Source organism: Phyllopteryx taeniolatus, chromosome 14, assembly GCF_024500385.1.
Source record: "Phyllopteryx taeniolatus isolate TA_2022b chromosome 14, UOR_Ptae_1.2, whole genome shotgun sequence".
Classification (NCBI taxonomy): Eukaryota; Metazoa; Chordata; class Actinopteri; order Syngnathiformes; family Syngnathidae; genus Phyllopteryx; species Phyllopteryx taeniolatus.
Genome location: NC_084515.1, coordinates 22,451,756 through 22,474,901, shown reverse-complemented (window position 1 = coordinate 22,474,901; position 23,146 = coordinate 22,451,756). Strand labels below are relative to the sequence as shown.

At 40.8% G+C, this 23,146-nt stretch overlaps 1 protein-coding gene across 10 annotated transcripts in view; it reads left to right on the top strand.

The window, feature by feature from the left end:
• ctnnd2b (catenin (cadherin-associated protein), delta 2b) overlaps positions 1–23,146 on the top strand; it is a 122,097-nt gene that overhangs the window by 60,386 nt on the left and 38,565 nt on the right. For 8 of the 10 annotated variants that reach the window (XM_061796613.1, XM_061796617.1, XM_061796610.1 and 5 more), the window contains 8 exons: positions 5,644–5,678; positions 7,764–7,880; positions 15,749–15,900; positions 15,972–16,145; positions 17,703–17,848; positions 18,327–18,571; positions 19,998–20,129; positions 22,196–22,493. In XM_061796613.1, coding sequence (XP_061652597.1) covers positions 5,644–5,678; positions 7,764–7,880; positions 15,749–15,900; positions 15,972–16,145; positions 17,703–17,848; positions 18,327–18,571; positions 19,998–20,129; positions 22,196–22,493 — 1,299 coding nt within the window. The remainder of the gene's footprint in view (positions 1–5,643; positions 5,679–7,763; positions 7,881–15,748; positions 15,901–15,971; positions 16,146–17,702; positions 17,849–18,326; positions 18,572–19,997; positions 20,130–22,195; positions 22,494–23,146) is intronic. The other 2 variants (XM_061796620.1, XM_061796614.1) reach the window with 1 other exon arrangement.

Genomic DNA, 23,146 nt, shown 5'->3' with positions numbered 1-23,146 from the left:
GAGGCCTCTTCAAAAGCAAATGAATGAATCGTTACACCACTATTATTTACTCGACATTCTCTAATAGTAGACCATGCCTGTCAATGGTTAAGCTAAAATAAGAATGATCATCATATACAATTACATTTAAAATTATTGATAGCCAGGCCGAATGTCGAGTTCAAGTGACGTTTTTATTTTGTGTATTGGTGTCTTTTAAATGGTGATGACACAAGATGAGAACATGTTCAAAGAGTAAGCTGTCAAGATATCTTCTAATTAATTCAGTCTCATTGGATTCACATATATTTTTGTAAAATATTTTTCATAACCTTTTTCAATGACAAGCATATGTTCTAGATTTCTACCTTATACGAACCCTGATTGTTAAAATATGGCGATACGTGGGCTCCTTCTCGTGTTATGCAAGAACCACTGAATTAAATACAAATAAAATGTACACCATTTAAAAGATGAAATACCATCAAACATATTAGACGGCAACTTTTACCATTCACTTTTCAAGTACAAAAATTGAAGTCCAGCTCAGTTGTATTTAACTTTGAAGTCCTATAGATTAGCATTTAATCTTTAAGAACTGTTTGTTTGTAAGATTGTATTGAAGTTACATTTTTATTTAACTTTTACATGCAACACATTCATATTTTATCATCATGTAAGTGTTTTTTTTTCTTCTTCTTTAAGTGTAGTGATAATGTTTAATTTGTTGTGATCCTTTTGTTATCCGACTTGTCTGATAACGTCAGGGTAATGAGTAATTGAAAAAAACCAAAATGAATTATGAAGAATGAAGAAGAATGATGTTTTTCATAAATTAATTTTAAGCAACTTCTCGTTGGGATATTTCCAGCCGGAAGATACACATTGGACAAAGAATCCACATTAACTGAAAATGTAATAATAACTTTGGGCTGAACTGTTGCTTGCATGCCAAGACATGGCTGTTTTATATATTCATTTCTTCTGCCCATCTCCAGCTACCTCATTAAAGATCTTGAGAGATGATATCATTCCAATATCGGATGCCAACTCAGTTACATATTTGTGACAGAGCGGCTAGGAATACCATGCACCACTTAAGTTGATTGGAAATAGGAAAATAATATTGTATTTAATTATGGTCATACTATTGTGGTAAATTCAAAGCTGGGCACACCTGTGTGTCAGCTGCAGCGAGCATTGACAGGTGGCCATTTTGGCTCTAGAATGATGTTCTCTTTAATTTAGCTCTGGAAGTCTGCCATGTTTTTGGGGGCAGCTTGGCTGGACCCAATCAATACAGATAAGGCGACCTGGCACACGGCCTCGGTGCGTGGTGCAAATGCGTGTGTGCAACAAGTGCAAAGATGTGCCGGGAGCTTAAAGGCCGTCATTGAGAGAGTTGACTTGTCACAAATTCAATGTGAAGGTTCAAATGCCTCAACTGCAGAGTTTGATGCTCTCTACATGTACACCTTTATTTTCAAAGAAAATTCTCCACAGGAAAGCACTTGCCCGAGCAGAAGATGATGTTAGAACCCCAAACCATAGGGCTCTCTGAGCAATGCAATGCCTGTGAAAGTCATTCAAAGACAAAATTCTGAACTAAGTATTAAATAGGTCGAGCTCAGCTGGGACTCTAGTGAGCATAAGCAGCACAGCAGATAAAGGGATGAAAGAGAAACTAACAATCAATAGATGATTGTACATACAGGGGCAAGCCTTTCTCCGCTAAGAAATATTGTCTCTAAGTCTCCAACTATCTCCAGGTCACTAAATGTCTCTGGGCCATTCACAGAGTGGTTCGTTTCCTGCAGAGAACCAACATGTCCTCCTTGCATCTCATTTAACTTCTGGCTTCAAGTCAAAATGGCTGCCTCCCACTGACCAATTTTGTGGGTCACAGGAGATTTCTGCTTCTCGCTCTCCCAGTCTCATGCGCTCTCAGAACATTTGTTCTGACGATGTAAGCGGGTTCACCACGTCTTCTGATGATGTCTGTACTTTAAATACTTGTTTGAAGCTTTATTTTACAAATATATGTTGTTGTTTTGTTTAAGCCTGCCCTCTTCCTGTCAGCCATTTTGGAAATGACATCACTGTTAAATGTTCATCGGAAGCAGAGAGCTGTGATAGAAATTCCTGCTTTGGAAGCGGAACCGCCACTAAACATTTTCAAAAGGTTGCAAAATGTGTATGGGACAATCGTTGTTGAGAAAAAGGGAGATTATATCAAAAAGTCGCTATCAAATCCCACATTTTGGGCTTCATTTCTATGCGTATATTGTCCTTCTATTGCAATGAATAAAGCGAGAGGAAAATTGGGCTCATTACTTTTTGACTGCCCCTCGTACATTTCTTAAACCACACTTTCATGGAAGTATATATCGTTGCCATCAAGGCGAAATCTCCTATGTCCAAATTTGGTCAATTTCATATTTTGTCATTGGTCAGTCCTCACATGGTTATGTTATTTTTTAAAATGAGTGACCAATATTAAGTGTTGAAAATGGCTTGCTCTCTTTGATGAGATGCGGTACTTCTGCCCATGTCAGCGATATGTAAAAAACTCTTTATACTGTAATTAAGGAAAGGTTGTTTCAATGGGTAATTGTACAGCAGCTACTGGAAACAAATGCTGTCACGTTCACGTTTTGCTTGCCAGTAATCTTTCTAATGGACTTCAAAGTGTGATTTGTCTCAACTTGAGATGACCTGCAGTAGAATACTTCCACCAAACATGAGGAATGAGGTCACGGACAGCCAAAAGTCCAAGAACATCCCAGAAAGCAAGTTTCCCGTTCCTGTTCCCATTTCAGCAAGTTCAGCACTCTTCCAAGGATGTTGAAATTTTTCACCGGTTTAATTATCTCTCATATTCAGGCTACAAATTAGGCTATAAATTAAGTGGCATCCACAGTAAGCTATTGTTCCAACGTAATGGGTAATTAGCTGAAGTTCAGGTGACGCACTAGATTTCTACATTGTAATGGGTTCCCGCTGCATAGCGATACTTGTATCCATATGTTAAAAATGAAGCTTCTCCTTGGCATTCACGGTCTGCCAGTAAACGTACCTCAGAGGCAACCAGGTCTCTCCAATCCTGCTAGTAATCTGTATTGAAATTCACTTACTAGAGTCTCATTTTATCACTTAATAGTGTCACTTTAAAAGCTGCTTTACTCCTGCTCTAGCATCTAATTACCCTCTTCAGACATTGTCTTACTTTTAACCTCAGATCATTCACTGTAGAGCCGTAAGTGACAAATGTTGAGCATGATCAGAGATGTGCACCACATGCAGTGGCATTATAGTTACTGCCTGGTTTAATTATCCTTTTACGCCAGGGCTGCTACGACTGCTGACATCCCGATCTATCATGGATAGATTCTTTACGACTCCGACTCTCTGCACTTAGTTGAGTTTTGTTCTTTATATACCGTGACGGGCCAGCATTCCCAAGCTCGCCAGAGTGAACATGATGTACTTCGGGGCCATGAAGTGGAAATGGGATGTGACAGAATTTTCACAGTTCAGCCCATTTTATAGCATCGAAAGTGGTAGCGGGAGAGTTGTCGAGTGAGAGAAATTACCACTGTCGCCACAATTGCATAGGCTGAGTACATGTCGTTACGGTCATTTCGCAGCCTTTGTTGGCTTTCGACGTGTGGTGACGGGCAATGATGATATTGCAGTGAAGTTTGTTGGTACAGGCACATACTTGAATTACGTTATCATTGTCTAATGCATGTCAGCCTCGCCCCGTTCTGAAACTGTGGCTTAATCTACATATTGTTTTCTTGACAAAGAAGTTTGATTGTAAAATACTGTCCTGCATTATTGGTGCAGATTTGTTTTTCCCGTGGAGTATGTTGCTAAACATCGTGTCAAGTGCAGCGATGTTTGTTTTGCTGAATCTGCATCACTAAGAACAATCTAATAGTAAGAAAAAAGTTACAATTATAGAGAGAAGCAAATTACATGTGTGTGTGTGTGTGTGTATATATTTATATCCATCCATTTTCTGAGCCGCTTCTCCTCACTAGGGTCGCGGGCGTGCTGGAGCCTATCCCAGCTGTGATCGGGCAGGAGGCGGGGTACACCCTGAACTGGTCGCCAGCCAATCGCAGGGCACATACAAACAAACAACCATTCACACTCACATTCACACCTACGGGCAATTTAGAGTCTCCAATGAACTCCCTTCAAATGGTTAATTTTAAATGTATCTTGCCTTGCCCAGTATGTTACAATGCTAAAACATTTGATCTTGGGTTCCTTTGTATGTATAAACCAGTTCAAAGTAAATGAACCACAATGAGACTTTGGCTTTTAAATCCTTTATCCACGCAGTGAAATAGTCAATGGCAGCATGATTGTCGATAGCTCATAAGATCTATCTGGATCGTCTCTTTCTTTTCTGTTTGCTGTCTGCTCTATTTGTGTCCCTATAATCTCGCCACTGTGTTGACCTGAGGACTGGCCATTGTGGTCAGCACAGATAAGAGATACTACGCGGGCACAGTAATAGATGGATTATACACTACAGACGGCGTTCAGTGTGTGTATATTGGGTGGGTGAAATAACAGGATTTTCATTGCTATATCTGGGATTTGCTCATTTAAGACTCATTGGATTTAGCAGGGTTCTCTTTGTTTTGCTGCTTTTCCTCATTTTCTGTCGGCTGTTCCTCTCTTTGTGTTTTATGCTGCCTCTGTCCATCTCACGGTCTCCAACATTTTTTTTAACTCCATTTTTGTTCTTTTCTCTCAAAACCTTTTTAAATAGAATCTCTGACAGGAGGACATTTGATATTTTCCCCCATTTAATCCTGTAGTAATACCAAATAGCAGTAAACACCCATATTTAAAGTTTTAAAAAAGACAGAAGTTAGTGCACATTAAGATTTGTTTATGTTATTCTTTTTTTTTTTTCTTACTACAGTGTTTACCAATAAAAAAACAAACAAACAAACAAGTATTGCATTCAATTTGTTATAGGTTTTCGGAAAATCATTGTCCAAAAATGACTGACAAATACTTTATATTTCAATGTCTGGTCACACTGTTAGACATTTCTGTAAATTATTATTTAAGTTATTTATCACATACAATTACAATTAAATGACTTTAAAGTGATTTTACAGTAATTAACTACAGTTTTCACTCCATCATGGGATTTTTGGTTGACGTTACACAGAGTTACTGTAATTTGCGTGCAGCAGAATTGTGAAGCTGTGTGCTCCCAGCATGCATTGCACCACAAAATGTTGAATTGCTGCCGTAATAAAGACATCAATGCTTAATGTTCATGAACAATAAGAACATTGATCATGTGTGTTTATGTTACCCGTTTCCAAAAGCATCACAGGTAAAAACAGCCTTTGGTAATAAAATAAAATAAAAACAGTGGACTGTAGATTATTGGGTCAGTATGAAATAGCATTCTCAATTCTCTCTGTCTTTTGTTAGCTCAATTGTAAACCATAACTCTAATAGATTTATGATATTTTATACAATATGATGCTGGTGACTTTATTGTTATAGTGTATTGTAAATTGGACCAGCAAAGACAAGAAACACAAATTGTTTGCATGTTTGTATTTTCTTTTCTTATGCCAATGGTTCTAACCTTGTTTGGTGTCTGTCATTTGTGTCTTGCAGTTCGGCAGAGGAGAAATTTCGCTGGAACAACCAAGGTAGTAAATCCTTCCACTAAAATCTCATCATAAATGTTATCTAGTGCACCATTGTTTGAATTCTTCTACAGCTCTGTGCTGACTGTGCATATTGCATCTTGCGTTCACCCATTGTTCATATTCAATTCTGTACAAGAAACATGATGGCTGCTGTAGAAAAGGTCTTCTGGGCATGTGTGAGCATAACTAGAACAATAATTTCTTCTCACTCATAGTCTTGCATTTCTGACTGAATGTTGAGTAAAAACCACACAAGCGATCTACGTTCTAATCAATATCTTGTCACTCAAAGCTTGCATTTTTTTTCTTGCAAACATGCTTGCCACACCGTTTCTTTATCTGTCCGGTTTGACCTTTGACTTGTGATTAATATTTCCGCAAAGGTAATGACTTAAATGAGAAAGGTGGGGTCTTTTTTTTTTGTTCTTTGAAAGCATTTTAATCTTAAGTCTTTTAAAGTGGCAGCTTTGCCCTGTACTGTAAAAATGGTATCAAAGCAGTCTCCAGAAATGTTAGATTCAATTCTTTGGCATTGAAAAAGGAAACACTTTCTCATTCCACTTAGTCCTTTTGATGTTGTCATAACTCCTTTACCATTAAGAACCCATCACCTCTGAATAAAAAAGGTTTTTAAAAAATGAAATGAATTTTGGGCAGGGTGACGATAGTAGTAAGTCCAGCATGTAGCAGTGCAGACTATAATAGAATTGGTTTCCCCCAGTGTCATTTCTGTGCAATAGCATCAACTAAAGTCAATAAAACTGTCCTCCGTAATCCGCTCACGAAAACCTCTACTATTACCATTTGTCTCCCTCTCGCTCAATAAGAGACTAATGTTGCTCCTAGGACTCGCTTAGATGGATTTGTCCACTTGGCGGCCAAGGCAAGGCTAACCTGTAGACATCAATGCCACAAGATTTGTTGCAGTGTTATTAATTACATATACCCCTTGACTCAGGCTCCGCCCTTAGGGTCTGATTTACAAAGATCCCAAATAGTGGGTGCTAAATTGTGTGTTCACACTCAGAAACTGTGTGCGCTCTTGGTAGTTATGTTGCGAGTCATTTACAAAGATTGGAATCTTTTACTGAGAGCCCTAATAGCCGGCACTAACTTGCATGTTCACTAATGCTAAAACAAAAATTTAAAATGTTTTTGCTGGTGACAACAGGTGTATAAGTACAGGAAACAGTCATATTTGCACCGCAAGTGCAAAATTAAATTTAAAGGGATGGCATTGGAAGTGTTAATGGAAGACAAACTAGACAAACAAATATATTACGGAGTGACAGAAAACAAATCTGTTGCTTTGATATTTTTGGTGAAGCCAGCAACCGCATAAAAGCCATGTTTTGTTTGATTTAACTCGTCCCGTGTGCTGTTCCTGCATAAGATTGCGTTTAAAATTTGGTTTCAAAACTGCTATGGGAGAGGCCACCAGCAGACAATTGTCAGAGTGTGCTGGAATGAACCGGGCACAAGCAAATGCGAGTTCTAAGGATTTTCAACACTCATGACACCTTGTGACTGGCTCCAAGTCAGCCCTTAAATCATTCAAACCTCACAAGATCCATTTCTCAAATGATGTACATGGAGTTGTTCTCAGCTTCCACTCTTCTAGGAAGGCTATCTACAAGGGTGTGAAGTTTGCCTCTGGGATTTTTTTAATTTTTTTTTAAACCAACCAAAGAGCATCAGAAACTGAATAAAAATAAAAATTGGCAAATCTAAATAAAACGAGTCCACATCGAGGTTTTGCGCTCTGTTGAATTCCACCCGTAACAAGGTTAAGTCCTACATCTCTATAGTGTCTAAGCCACGTCCTTGCAGACTAAGCTACTTCCACCCACTGATTATGCATGTTTGGGCCTTGCCTTGTGCACTGTGGCACAGTCATGCTTAGAAAGTAAATGGCCATCCCTGAATATATAGTATACTGTACAACTTGTGACCTTAAGGTCTAGGTTTGTTTTAATCAGCACTCCCCGTATAGTAAGATATGGCTGTAGACATCGATAGACAGCCTTGATATGTGACAGAAAGCTGCGCCCTGTAATGTTTTCTTTTTATGCTCTGCACATGCAGATGGACAGAAGGACATAGAGGAGGAGCTGACAACAGGCCTGGAGTTGGTGGACTCCTGTATCAGATCGCTCCAGGAATCAGGCATCTTAGACTCGCAGGACACCTCTACGGGAGATCGTAAGACCATTGTTAAGATTACTATTATATGACTTCATTAATAATAACATAACTTTCTTAATTCTTTGGTGAAATTGGAAACATGATTTCTTGGAATATAATACCATTGGATCTTCCACATCAATACTGCATATAGCATAGTAGTGTTCATATATTTCCCTTGATTGTTTAGAAGAAGCATCCTTTGTCCTGCACGGGGAAATTCCCGTTATACACTTTTATTTTTTAGGAGCATTTTTAGGAATCCGACTTACTCCCAGCAATGTGGACCAAATTCTGACACTGGTTGTACAGGGACTGAACATTCCGTATCAGGGGATTTGGTACTCCATACTCCCGAAGAGCCCGCCATGGGACTCCCTGAGGGAGACGGTCAAATGCCTTCTCCAAGTCCACAAAACACATGTTGACTTGTTGGGCGAACTCCCATGCACCCTCGAGGACCTTGCCAAGGGTGTAGAGCTGGGCCACTGTTCCACGGCCAGAATGAAAACCACACTGCTCCTCCTGAATCTGAGATTCGACTTCAGACGGACCCTCCTCTCCAGCATCCCTGAATAGACCTTACCAGGGAGGCTGAGGAGTGTGATCCCCATGGAGTTGGAACACACCCTCCGGTCCCCCTTCCTAAAAAAGGGACCACCACCCCTCTCTGCTAATACAGAGGCCCTGTCCACGCGATGTTCCAGGGGTGTGTCAACCAGGACAGCCCCACAACATCCATCCAGAGCCTTTAGGAACTCCAGGTGAATCTCATCCACTCCTGGGTCCTTGCCACCGAGGAGCTTTTTCACCACCTCAGTGACCTCAACCCCAGAGATAGGAGAGCCCGCCTCAGAGACCCCAGACTCTGCTTCCTCATGGGAAGGCGTGTCGGTGGAATTGAGGAGGTCTTCAAAGTATTCTCCCCACCGACTCACAACGTCCCGAGTGGAAGTCAGCAGCACCGTATCCCCACTATACACAATGTTGATGGTGCACTGCTCGCTTCTCCCGAGAGGCCGGATGGTGGACCAGAATGTCCTCGAAGCCGTCCGGAAGTCATTTTCCATGGCCTTAACAAACTCCTACCACGCCCGAGTTTTTGCCTCAGCGACCACCAAAGCTGCATTCCAGTTGGCCAGCCGGTACCCATCAGCTACCTCAGGAGTCCCACAGGCCAAAAAGGCCTGATAGGACTCCTTCTTCAGCTTGACGGGATCCCTCAACGCTGGTGTCTACCAATGGGCATGGGGGTTGCCGCCACGACAGGCAGCGACCACCTTACGGCCACAGCTCACATCGGCTCCCCCAGCAATGCCAGAGGTGGGACTTGAAACGCCTTCTGACAGGGGATTCTGCCAGACGTTCCCTGCAGACCCTCACAGTACATTTTGGACTGCCAGGTCAGACTGGCGTCTTCCCCCACCATCAGAGCCAACACACCACCAGATGGTGATCAGTTTACAGCTCCGCCGCTCTCTTCACCCGAGTGTCCAAGTCATGCGGCCACAAGTCTGATGACACAACCACAAAGTCGATCATCGAACTGCACACACACGTGCTTGGTGCCTCTCACCATGGGCAACTTCAGAGTGGAAGAGAGTCCAATCCCTCTCCAGAGGACTGGTATCAGAGCCCAAGCTGTGTGTGGCGGCGACCCCGACTATATCTCGAACATTACCCTTTGCGGCTACGGTTAGGGTTACATATGTATGTGTATATATATATATATATATATATATATATATATATATATATACGCACACACACACACACACACACTCTGACATCAACTTCTGTTTGACCCAGTTTTGTACCCGCTTTGTCCATATTTGGCTAAGACCGTCCCCTTTTCTCTGATTGGTTGCCTCCGTGTAGAAGACCCACTCGTGAGACCACGTGTTTTGGCTCAGGAGCGGAAAGAAAAGGCGACGCTCTTCGCGTGTGACGTTCGAGAAATTCAAGTTACCTGATTTCAAGCCTCTCGGCAGAAAGAGACTCAGGAATACGTGGATGATTTTAATTAATATTTCATGTTTAGTATACGCCATAGAGACAATATTATGTCCCAAATACTAGAAAAAGTTGATTTGGGAAAATACAGGACGTTTAATTGCAAGACTCGTGATTGAAAGTTTTTTGATAGCATTCCTTTTTGAGGGTTATCCATCTTGGATTCACCTCTACACAGAATGGGTTGCTGTTCCGTATATTATCGGAGAAAGTGGATCACTCATTGCTTTTGTTGCTATCCCTAGGACACTTTACACAATGCATTTGACAAGATTGGAAGAAAACAACTTTAAATATTTCCAAATGATACTTTTAAATGAGTAAATCAATAATATCTGAATCAGTTGTCTCAACAGTATTTCAAATTCTATTGAAACATTGAAAGTTGCTTTATTGTAATCCCGCAGTGCAATGAGTTTGTTTCTAACCTCCCCCCGTGAGAGCCAGAGGAACTCCCTATTGCCTCTGTGCTACACTCTCCACTCTTCTACCCCCCTTCAGTCACAGATATCATACCCATGCCTTTGCTCCAGTTCACCCCATGGGAGCGAGGTAACTGTCGGGAGACACGCAGAGTCGTTCCAAGAGTTTGATATGCTAATCCTTCCTTGCCGATGTGTCAGCTGGCCTGCTGCTCACAATGCAGAGAGGAGCACGCACACATTGACACATACACACACACACACGCAGATGCACAAACACGCGTGCACAAGCACACACATGATGTACAATGAGTGTACAGGTGAATACAAACTGTTTATGTAGACACATGCTATCATGCACAGGTACGTACAGTACATGTAGAACTTGCCTGCAAAGACAGACATTTTATATTACATTCCTTGGACAAAAAAAACAATAATAAACATGAAATTGAGAGATAAATGAAATAAGAGAGAGCTATGAGGATGTTGGGAGAGGTTGAAAGTTGTCCAATGCAAAAGTTCATCCACTAAACTCATTGTAAAATGAGTAGAATTGCACAACACAGACCATCTTATTTGCCAAAAGGATAATTTTTTCCCCTTCTACTAATATGCCATCAATGCTGTCAGATTTGAACAATATTTGTTGTTTGTATGATATTGCCCTTATTGGATTTCTTCCCGTCGCTATCACACTTTTCTAGAAATGAGGAAAAGCCGAAGGATTTAGCATTCTCTAAGAGCTTTTGTATTTTTTACCCCCAAAAGAGTTTGTTGGCATCGCTTTGTTTGCCACTTCCTGTCCACACTACAGTTCATGATATATGACCCTCAAGAGCCATTACACTCTAGGTAGAATCATCATGTATCATACCGTTTATAATCAATAATTTTTATATGGGGGCAAACTGGAAAAGAAATGAAAATCCTATCTGTCATCCATCCATCCATCCATTTTCTGAGCCGCTTCACCTCACGCGGGTCCCGGGGGCGTGCTGGAGCCCATCCCAGCTATCATCGGGCAGGAAGCGGGGTACACCCTGAACTGGTCGCCAGCCAATCGCAGGGCGCATAGAAGCAAACAACCATTCACACTCACATTCACACCTACGGGCAATTTAGAGTCATCAATTAACCGAGCACGCATGTTTTTGTGATGTGGGAGGAAACCGGAGTGCCCGGAGAAAACCCACACAGCACGTGGGAGAACATGCAAACTCCACACAGGCGGGGCCGGGAATTGAACCCCAGTCCTCAGAACTGTGAGGCAGACGCTCTAGCCAGTCATCAACCGTGCCCCAATCTGTCACATCTTTCTAATTTGAATATTTGTCGTTCTGCACTTCCAATGATTCATTACTTATTTGTGTTACTTTTTCCACTTAACAGCTATTTTAGTCCATGTAATATCGTGAATGTCTCCAAGTATAGGCTTGCTTAATATACGAGCATGTGCTCTTTCACTACCTTGTTTTAAATCATTTTCTATGATCACATTTTTTTTATGTGTTAAAGGAATGTTCATGGGCCCCAATTGTATATTTTCTAAAACCCTAATCATTAATGACTAGGAATAACTGCTCTGTTTGATTTGCTGCCCCGTATCGGGCAAGGGCATCTTACGTACCCCCTAAAGTGGGTATTTAAAATATGCCCCTCACAGTCGGCACCAGGAAGATTTCTCACAGCTAATTAGTGAATCCAAATCCAAATGATATTTGTTGTTTAATAATACATAATATCAAAGTCAATATTTATCAAAGATCCTCCGAGCATTATGGAAATATAAATTAAAAAACTCCAATTATTTTCCAGGGTTTTACTTGGTGCGCTATAAAGATTTAAGAAATCTGATTGTTGGATCCTATTTGAGGTTGGTTCAGGTAGACTGTTAGTTTGTGTGGCTGTGCAGACAAATTGGAAATAACAGATTACAGTGTCCAGTAATTCACATTTTATTTATTTTAGTGCTTTTTTATTTTTTTTTGTCAACTACTTTGTTCTGCATAGCTGTTTTCAGTGGAGAATTTCAGTTTGCATGACACATTAGCACACAGGCAAATGAAGATTATTTTTTTTTAAATTATTATTATTATTTTTTTTAATATACACACATCCAGTTCAGCGCATATGGTAATAAAATACACTCAAAGCATAAATCCACTCCAACATTCTGACTGCTATAGTGCAGCAACACAGCAGAGTAAATGTGCTTTATGCTCGCTGTGCAGTGTGCATGCTAATCTATGGGAGGTGGTCTTTTATAGTTTTTTGTTTGTTTGTTTGTTTGTTTGTTTTTTGTACCCGAGCATGCAGTGGTGTACGCGTGTTTTTGTCTGTGCGCGCTTGACTTGCACGCTCCTCTAAAGGGTTTCTGAATATAGACAATTTATGAAATATTAAAATATGTCAATAGAGAATGTTGGCAATGATGTGAAAGGAAAGACTCAGCTTTTGTGTGATGAAGGAATCAGTGCTGTCCACAGCCACGCATGCAGATGTACTGTGTATCCAGGTTAAAGATCATCATCCTTGGAAGGATTAGGGCAAGTGGGTGTGTGTGTCCATCCAAATCTGAAAATGTACAATAAGAGAGTATTTTATCACACTCCATTACTCTCACTAAAATGTCTTTTTTTCCCCAAAACTCTCCTGGCCCTTCCACTCACGTTATGTGGATTCAGTAGAGCCTTCAGTGTTTGCCATCTCAGCGATAATGTATTTATGAGGCACCCTGAAGCATCCACTACCATATGAAATACACCTACAGTGGCATACAAAACAACCTTCCCTGGCTCTGTACATGGCAATGCGGTTTGAGTGCACGTGTGTGTATGAATTCAGCTGAGGCATCAAGTCTTTCACTGCGTGAATTGCATTTGTGGCTGTTGACCCAATAGGAATCTATATATTGGACAGGAAGGCCTTGACCGAGTAAACTCACCCAGCTCCCTTCGCTTAATACTCCATTTTAAATAATGCATCTCCACTCACTCGTACAGGAGCCTTTCAATGTATTTAATCGTGACTTTTCAATTTGCCCAAGCTGCATGTTGCCAAAATGCATTTCCAGAGTGACTCCATTTGCGTCAGCTTCTGGTGATGTCCCATAAAATTATTCCTTTCTTCCATGCATCCCTTGACTTGCAATTTGTTTGGATTTACAGGTAGAATACATTGTCTTGGTATTTTACGCATGACAATGGTTTGCGCTCTACATTTTTATGCAACTTAGAGGCTCCGGCACACCGAGCAACGTGGCCCAACCCGACTGAACTGTCGTGCAGTATGCGGGGTTTCGCAACTGTTTTTATGAGTGACCGATCAGTCGGCCGCTGGTTTTTCCGCGATTCAAAATATAAATTACCGGTCGGTGCATGCCGTGGTGACGTCGCAGATTACATCCAATAAAAATGCAACTAGGCTTTCACTCATGCTAAAAATACATTTCCTGGTATTAAGCGAGCTATTGAAAAAACAGCCGCCGTACAGCCCCTAAGCCATACAAATACATTAAATACAAGTATCAAATATGTTTTATAACTATACTTAACTATATTAATAATTTACAACGTACCTGCGGATGAAAATACGAAGCTCGGGCAATAATTTACGTGAGTGGTATGTAACACACCGCTTACATTGAAGTGAATAGCAGTGAGCGAGCAAGTTTTTTGAGTCTCATTCAGTATTTCAAAAGCTGATAAAGTACATTTTTTTTTACATTTTATTGTGGTGGATTACATTATTAGAGTGAGACATACAGATCTCATAGTACATGCTGCGTCAAATTTCTTTTTCTAACAATTTGGAATTTTGGTACAGATTTGAGCAATAATGGAAGTTGACACACATGATTTGCTTTCGAGGGCCACATAACATGATGTGGCGGGCCGCATCTGGCCCCCGGGCCTTGTGTTTGACACCTATTCTCTACAGTATATGTTAAAAAAAAGAGTAACATGTCTATAATTAAAACCCCTTGATGGGACACATCAGTACTATCACCCCCATAAGTGAATTAATCAAGAAAACATGAAAAATTGAACAGCTAATAAGAGTAATGGGAGAGCTTTGGCTTTTGCACAGTCTGCTCCTTTTCTCCTCTGGTGATTCATTTAAGTTCATTTTAAACTTTATGTTGCATTTGGGGAAATGCAGGCTTTACAATCAACAGAAGAATTGGGTAAATGTTTACGAGAGCATCGATTGTTTTTTTTTTGTCGTCCTCTAAAACCGAATTCTATTCTTCTTAACTCTTTCCCTATGGGCATAATTAATAGCATAGCACCCTGCATAGTAGATTTTGGGACATCATAGTAGCAGGATAGCGTGTAACTCGCCAGAGAATTCAACAAAGAAGAAAAGAAGGAACACAAATGTCTTGAAATACTCTCTGTCTGCATTTTTAAAACAGTGCTTTGGTTTTGCTTCGTGTCTCCAAATAGGTTGCTTCTGGGTGCTTTAGTAGTAATATGAAATGAATCATGAATTCATAACTGGAGTTATTATCATGTTCATGTAAACAAAGGAAATCCAGTATGTTAATGACTATTGGGAGGCAGATGAGATTTCATTGCATTTACCGATATTACGCCAATTTTAATGACATGCAAAGTGAAAGAGAAGATTTCGCAAAATGTCATACTATTCTCATACGTTAATGCATGTAAAAATATAGACCTCCTGCTGCTGAGTTTGCAGTGATTTGGAGCGGAAACAAACAAGAGCAGGTGGGGCGTATTCAGCTAAGACAGATGCAGAGAGGATGAAAAGTGAAACTCGAAAAAGAATGTTTTCAAAGGAGGTCAGAAACATTTTAGGGTCGCAGAGCATTCGAGGCGAGAATAACATAGTAGATAAAAAGCAAATGGCTGTCTTGAGGAAGAAGTGTATGCCAAATTGTTTTATTTCATAATGCCTTGCAATCTTTTGCCTGTTACAAACCGATGCTGTTGCATTTGCTGGAGTCACTCTTTTCCCATTAAAAAAAAAAAAAAAAAAAAACGAAATGCACCAGAGGGCACGTGGCACATAAACTGGGTTGCAAAACACTTTGAAGGCCACAAACAGAATAAATCTTTACACAGTTAGTTTTGGAATTTTAAAAAAAAAAGAAAAAAGCAACATTGCAGGAGACAAGCCGAGACCTAAGTGGATTTTTACAATGATCAAAAGTTTCTTTCAACTCATGACTCTTGAGCTAAGAAATCCCATAAAAACTAACTCAACTGTCTCTTTTCTCTGCACGGGAAAGAGAGAAATAGACACCACTTTAATGTCTAGTCATGACATATTTATTCAAATTATTGAATTTTTTCATTCTTTTTTTTTTCTCTTTGTTTTTTACCTTGTGTATGAAATGCGCAATAGAAATAAATTTGCTTTGCTTTGCTTTGTCCCGATGTTGTTGACGTTTCTCTTTATCTTTTCCCTTTCGCCCTCCAGGACAAGGACTTCTCTCACATAGCGCTCTGCAGCTCAACAACCAGGATGCCTATGCAGCTGCCGGTTACCATAGTAACCAAGCCATGGCGCTTGGCGAAGTGGTCACGGGTCGCGGCGGACATGTTGGCGGGGCTGTTCACAGCTACAACCAGGTACACAAGACACCCCCCACCTCCTGCTTACTACCCGAGCGAGAGTCAAGTCACGTTCCTCCACACTCCAGGTGACGTCCAGCCGGGCAGCTGCCCAATTGATGGGGACAGACTCTCCATCCCAGTCCCATAGAGATTCATTTGCCCAACAGGCCATTGGAAGCGCCTTCCACATGCCCAGTGAGGGTGGACCTGCGCTTTCTGGACCATCCATGTATTACTCCTGTGCCACCTTGCCTGCACAGGTACAGAAATCTCTCCAGTAATGCTTAAACCTATTCGATGCCAGAAAGAAAATCGCTGAACCCAAAAGTACAGGAACGTAAACTGGCATTGGGTGTAAAAGGTTATAGAAAATAATATGGCATGGTGTGAGTCTGATTTAATTGCAAGCAGAGGTGAAGATGTGGGGTCAGGGTGGAGTATTTGTAGCAGGGGGATGCAGCTGCTCTCGCTCAAGCACATACACCTGCGGTCCCTCTCTCTCGCACGCACACACACACACACACACAATCAATCACAGGGAATATATAGACAGACAACCATTCACACCAATGGGAAATTTCGTCTTCAATTAACCTAATGTGCAGATTTTTGGGAAATGGGAGGAAAACCAGAGAAATCATAAACCAGCACTTTCTCTCAAACATCTTGGTTCAATTCCTGTAGACCACAGATTCCAAAGTATCTGTAGAATACTGCGGTTGTTTCTTGTTTCTTCTTCTGTCCTTCATGCATTTCAGCAATCCATTACGAGGGGTCGCCAACATGCCCGCTGGCACCAAGGATCACATGCGTAGCCCATGGGACCTCTTCTAAAAATAGCTCACCCGTGATAGTACTTTGTGATTTTCTAGGACTGTTGTAGAAAATGCAAACCCTTGCAGATATTTATAGAAGGTGTTGCGCATTGATACTTAATCTCTTTCCTACCTTCATACCTTGTTAAGTCATTGTTGATAATTACTGTGATTAATCATTAAAAAGATCAGTGTGTTCCCATAGATGACATCATTATTAATAACATTTGTTATTTTACAAGTGTGTCTCAGACTGGGCGCCCTTTGCATTAATCAGTAGTTAAGAAGTAGTCAAAAAGGTCGGTGACCCCCGATCCTTTTCTAACCACTTTTTGATTGAATTTAATTTCACCACTTTAATTAAAATGAAGGCGGCACGGTGAGCGACTGGTTAGAGCGTCTGCCTCACAGTTCTGAGGACCGGGGTTCGATTCCCGGCCCCGCCTGTGTGGAGTTTGCATGTTCTCCCCGTGCCTGCGTGGGTTTTTTTCCAGGCACTCCGGTTTCCTCCCACATCCCAAAAACATGCGTGCTTGGTTAATTGATGACTCTAAATTGCCCGTAGGTGTGAATGTGAGTGCGAATGGTTGTTTGCTTCTATGCGCCCTGCGATTGGCTGGCGACCAGTTCAGGGTGTACCCCGCCTCCTGCCCGATGATAGCTGGGATAAGCTCCAGCACGCCCGCCACCCTTGTGAGGATAAGCGGCTCAGAAAATAGATGGATAATTACAATTAAGCTCTTTAGCGTTCATTCTTGCAAAATTTCCTTAACCTTTTTTTCATTTTTTTAGCAGAAAACGGTGGGTCACTCGTTCTATGCAATCATATGCAAGTCCATTTGTTCTGAGAGCTCATTCACAAAGCTGCTCTGGCACATCGGAGCCTCCACTTGTCAGTCCCCAGCACAGCTCATCACTATGAATATAATGACTACACGGGTTAGATTAATATTTCAACTTGGTGACATTCCCTTTGAATGAAGTACAACCTCTCTGTTTCAGCGTGTCAGCTCCCCTCTGCAGGTGATGGGCTCTCCTACCAAGCTGCAGCGCCTGGGTTCAGCCTCCTCCGACATGCCCAGCTATGCCACATTACAGCGGGTGTCGTCGCCCAAAAAGTCGCCAAGTCGTCTTGCCAAGTCCTACAGGTTGCTTCACGTTCATTCTCCCTAGCTAATTTCAATAAATCGCACATAATGAAGCATTGTACCCACCCCATTGCACAAAAAAAAAAAAAAAAACACTACAACAATAGATGTGCCTGTACATTGTAACGAGCCAGAAATAATAATGCTTATAACTGGACAGTTGTTGAAGGCAGTGGTGGAGAACTAATAGCTAAATGAACTAACCAAAACATCCCAAACACCTGTGATGTAGGATGCGGTGCTGATCCACAGCTAACTACAACATCTAGTTCAATGAATACTTCTCTGACAATAGCAATCAGATCTAATAATTACTGTATTATTTTCATAAAGGTAATATTTGATTATGAATAGGACAAAACACAGAATTGTTAATGCAGCTCCTGTATTGGAACTCATACAATCGTGTAGTGTTATCTCAAAACATATCAAGGTTGAGTACATGCTCGAAATGTTTCTAAAAATGCTTTCCGTGCAGCACCTCATCACCCATCAACGTGGGGCCACCGGGCGGCGGTGGCCCCTCCTCCCCACTTTCCATGGGAGCCCCATCAGGAGGAAATCACACCTTGTCGCCTATCCACCAACTGAGCTCAGTAGTGGGCAGCTACGCCACCTTGTCGCCCACCAAGCGCATGCTGCATCACATCGGAGGAGAAACATACAAAATTTCCCATGAGCTGTACGCAAACGCAACCCTGAAAAGGCCTGGGAGCCTGGCAGGTAGAGGTCGAGATGATTTTCGTTACCTTTCTCATATTTCCATCATTATTTGTGAATGAGAAGCGGTGGCACAGCAGCTACTTTAGTCTCATTTGAGGAGTATTAAGATTGCGCTGAAAAGAAAAGTTTGGGATTGTCTTAATGTGTAGTGCTTAACAAACAAACAAAATCAATAGAAGCTCTTCAGCCGCAATTAGATTTTTAATGCTAAAATGTAAATATAGCTTTATCACATCATAGCACATCACATCGTAATTTCATGAATACGATGAATAAATTGTTATTATTTAAAAAAAAAAATAGTTCCAACGTTTGAATGTAGTGCTTGATTATTGTTATTATTTTATTTTTTTTTACTTCTCAGAGAATCCTAGTTGAGCCGACTCAAATGTTGGTATGAAAAGGTAAATTGAGCGTGTTCCTCACTCTATTCCTGATTCCTGTTCAAAATGGTAAAATGTTGAGAGCTCGCTGAAATTGAAGATGAGCATTAAAGCACTTGCCTCTTTTTCCTTCTATGCCAGGTGCTCTCGCACGTTTGTTAAGCACCGAATATTTCAATTGTACCCTGAATAATGTTCGACAGCAGCGATAGAAAATGTTTATACGTGAATTGCCTGCCTCTGTTCTGACTGATAATCCACTTGGGACTTCCATTGGACCAATCAAATTTCGGTTTGTGGAGGCAAAGTCCTTCTTGTTATTATCATTTGTGAGATGCTGATTACTCTTTCCTTAGTGATCATTTTCAAACCGCTTGCATAGAAATCCTTATAGGGATTAATCTATGACAAATAAACACATAAATCTAATCAAAGTATACTCAAATAAAGCTACTATGTAAGTTTCTTTGTGCTACTAATATTAATAGTAGAATACATTCAAAAAAGATATGTATTCTGTAGTTACTTTTCCACTGGCTATTTTTTTTTTCCAAATATTGTATAATGCAGTTTTTACAAATGTAAATAAAGTGTACACATAATAATATGAGAAAACAAAATGCAAACTGGAAATAGTTGTTTTTTTCTTTCATTTGTTCAACTCGGTGTGAATAGCCTAACCCCGACAACAACACACTCCAAAACAATGACAAGGCATATGCGCACCCTCTTTGAAAATGTCATTTTGCAAAAAGAACTTTCTGTATGTTGCAATGACACCAAAATGTTTCTGAATGGTTATTATTTTCAAAAACGGCACTAGCAACAACAGCATCTCTGGGGACCTATACGGAAAAAAATATTGACTCTTTTCTTTTGTTAGTACAGACGATAAACATACTTGAAAAAGGGGAAATGAAATGGGTGCACTCCAATATTATCTGCAGCTCATTGTCCCATTGTGCAGTTTTACCTCAATGTCCTCAGTTCGTGTGAATCGTTCTGTCTTTGATCGTAACCTTCATCGTTGCTGTGCGCCACAGGCTCCAGAGGTTCTTACAGCAGCCAGCACAGCCACCTGGGCTCTGAGTTGCGAGCGCTGCAGTCTCCTGAGCACCACATCGATCCCATCTACGAAGACAGAGTTTACACCAAACCCAACCTAAGAGGACAAGGTGAGCTAAAATGAGGGATGGGCGGATGTGAAATGCACACAGAAAGTACGCAGAGCGTGTTTACTCAACATGTTGAGTAAATATCTACAAATACAATCGAAATAATTGTGAACCTGAGGAAAAAGCAAACACAAAATAGACAGATGAAGGCCAGATGGCACCTTTCGACCGAATTCTGAATTCAACTCGAGTGGCAGTATTTGATGAAAAGTTGCACATACTGTAAATGATCCCTTTCATTAAACAACATTAACAAAAAACTATGTTGTAACTGTAAAAGCCTTTATAAAGTTGACTTATAAGACAGTCGACGCTAACAGAGAAAACAAGTGGGGGGCATCAAAATATCTAGTAACGCACATGAAAAAGATTTAAATAGCCCCAAACTATAAATAGCTCCATCAGGCTGTGGACCATCTAAATTTAGAAACTATTGAGAAAAAGACTAATGAAAGAAATAGAGTACAGAGGGATGCAGCATGTACTCACTCAGTAAGTTTTGGGGGTTTATTATAAAGAATGATTTGCTGAAGAAATATTCACGTTTCATCTGATTGTGGCGTACTATTTACCGGATCAGGTAGGCAAATCTAATTGGGGTCTCAATGGCAATTTTCCCTCAGTCACAGTCTGGTAGATAATTAGTTTTAAGGCTGACAATTAATCGGAATTAATCCCCTCGGTGAATTGGCTTGGGCGCTTTGTAATAAAAGCAAATCACCCTTGTCCTAAAATGTTTGCAATGAAGTGTTGGCGAGCTCCTGCTCGAGGAGTCATACAACTATTTATTGCAGCATGAACAGAATGAGCAATTATAAGATCTTATAATATTATATTGCAGAACCCTGGCTTGTCGCTCACTCACGCACGGCACCTTTGGGTCACTTTCTTTTGTCATATTTCAGGCTGGGGCACAACTGGAAGTTTTTATGACCCTCCAAAATGGGAAAGGTTTATCTCAGTGATTTTACAGCCATCTGACACGCCACATTATAACCTAGCACGTTCGAGAGCCGTATTTGGAAAACCTTTCGAGAGAGAATAATTCTCACTTTTGAGTCACACTTTCCAAAGGATATGAATTTAACAAGTCGCTGATGCATTGTGCAGGTGCACAATAATCATTTTGTGTGAATGAATTGCCGCACCGCAGGTTTTTCCAATACTTTGGATTTGATATTATATTTACCTTACAGGGGATAATGAAACTCACTCCATCAAAACAGTTGTCAATGATGCAGATGTAATGTTTTAAGTGAAACTCTTACGTGTATGTAAGAAATGAAAATGTCATTTGTTATGCATGTAAACACTCTTAATAGTACAACTTAAAAACTATACTTGAATAATAATAATAATAATCCTGGTTTCTTACCTTTTTTTAAATCTCTCATCATCATTAGCATGCTTTTTTGGTGGAATATCTTGTGACTAATACGTTTGTGAAACAGTTAAAACAGCCGTATGAATGTCAAAGAAAATGGCAAAAAATTAATAAGCAACTTTGTTGTCTTAGAATTGGAATATTGTTGTTTAGAATCAATAATTATTTATTTTATGCATTTAATTGTGTTGATTGTTAGGTTTAATTATTATCATTGCGTATAGGTTGCACTTGCATGTGTGCGCGTAACTTTTTTTTTTTTTTTTTTAAATGATTTCTATTATGCAAGGTGCCCATGATGTATTTTCCAATCTTGAAAGAGGTTTGTCATGTGGTCTTCTTGGCAGAAATGAAGAGCATGTCTGTCTCATTTGTAAGCTACCGTCTGCTTTATGTTTTCTGATATTCTTCTGTCATTTTAGTTTTTGTTTAAATGAAAACTTTGGTGAGTTAGCTTCCAATCTGAAGTCATCCCATCTGTTCATAAGTTTCCCCTGCCTCATTTACAGATGGTGTTTTTACAACTGCTCTTTTATTTCTTTTGCTTCTTCCCTTTCCACGTATTTTCTTCTGTGCTCTTTCTACCATTTGTGCTGGTGATGTCGCATGTGTGTACAACCTGGTTTTGGCACTTCGGTACACCGTCCTCTTCCTCCACTCTGCTCCTCTTCAACGACATTAGTGGTGAACCAACTGTACCAAGAGGTCCTCAACTATCTGCTCTGTCCCTATACTTTAGCCCCACATTCCCCCGGTGTCGACCCAATCCCCTTGCAGCGAACGGGAAGCCAGAGTGCCGCCTCCACCTTCCAAAGAGGCAGCTTCGCTACAGGAGGTGGACCTGACTACAGCAACCCATACCGCACGTTGCAGTTCTGCCCGTCCACCGAGTCGCCTTACAGCAAGTCAGGCCCGGCCCTCCCTCCCGAAGCGACCCTGGGTCGCTCTCCATCTGTGGACAGCATCCAGAAGGACCCGAGGTGAAGTATTTTCACTTGGAATCAATTCTGGCTTATTGGTCAAGCACTTTGTTCTATTCCCTTGCCAATCTCACTCACTTAACTTACTGAGGTCCAGATTCACCAAATCAAAGGCATCAATACCAGTATGCTTGAAAATAGTAGCCCACCTTTTGCAGAGCATCATTTGATCTGCTTCGATCAAAGTCTCGTTCGTTTTCTCCCTTGTTGCAGTTCGCGTGGTCAGGTGTGAACACAGTACTGGAACTGCCATATTGAAGTGGTCTCCGGTTTCAAACGAACTCTTCGCAGTTCGCGATCCAAACTCGATCAACTCCCAGGGTTGGCACTGGGTCATGAAACCTCTTAGCCAATGTGGCTAAACAGTCTAAAAATCTCCTAGCCACACTGGTGTGTAGTTAGCCACAACATCACGTGTGTTTATGTGGCTAAACCTGTACCCACACTTAGCTAGTCCTTGTCACCAGAAAGCTGATATGATTTTGACAATGTGGGCCTAATTGAAACTACCTAGCCATCAATCAGGACTAGGGCTGAGTGATTTGGGAAACTACACTATTTGCGGGTTTGTGTTTTTAACCAAATATTGCGATTGCGATTTAGCATACGATTTTTCAGGGGGGACGTTTGTTAGCATTATTCACTAAACACAA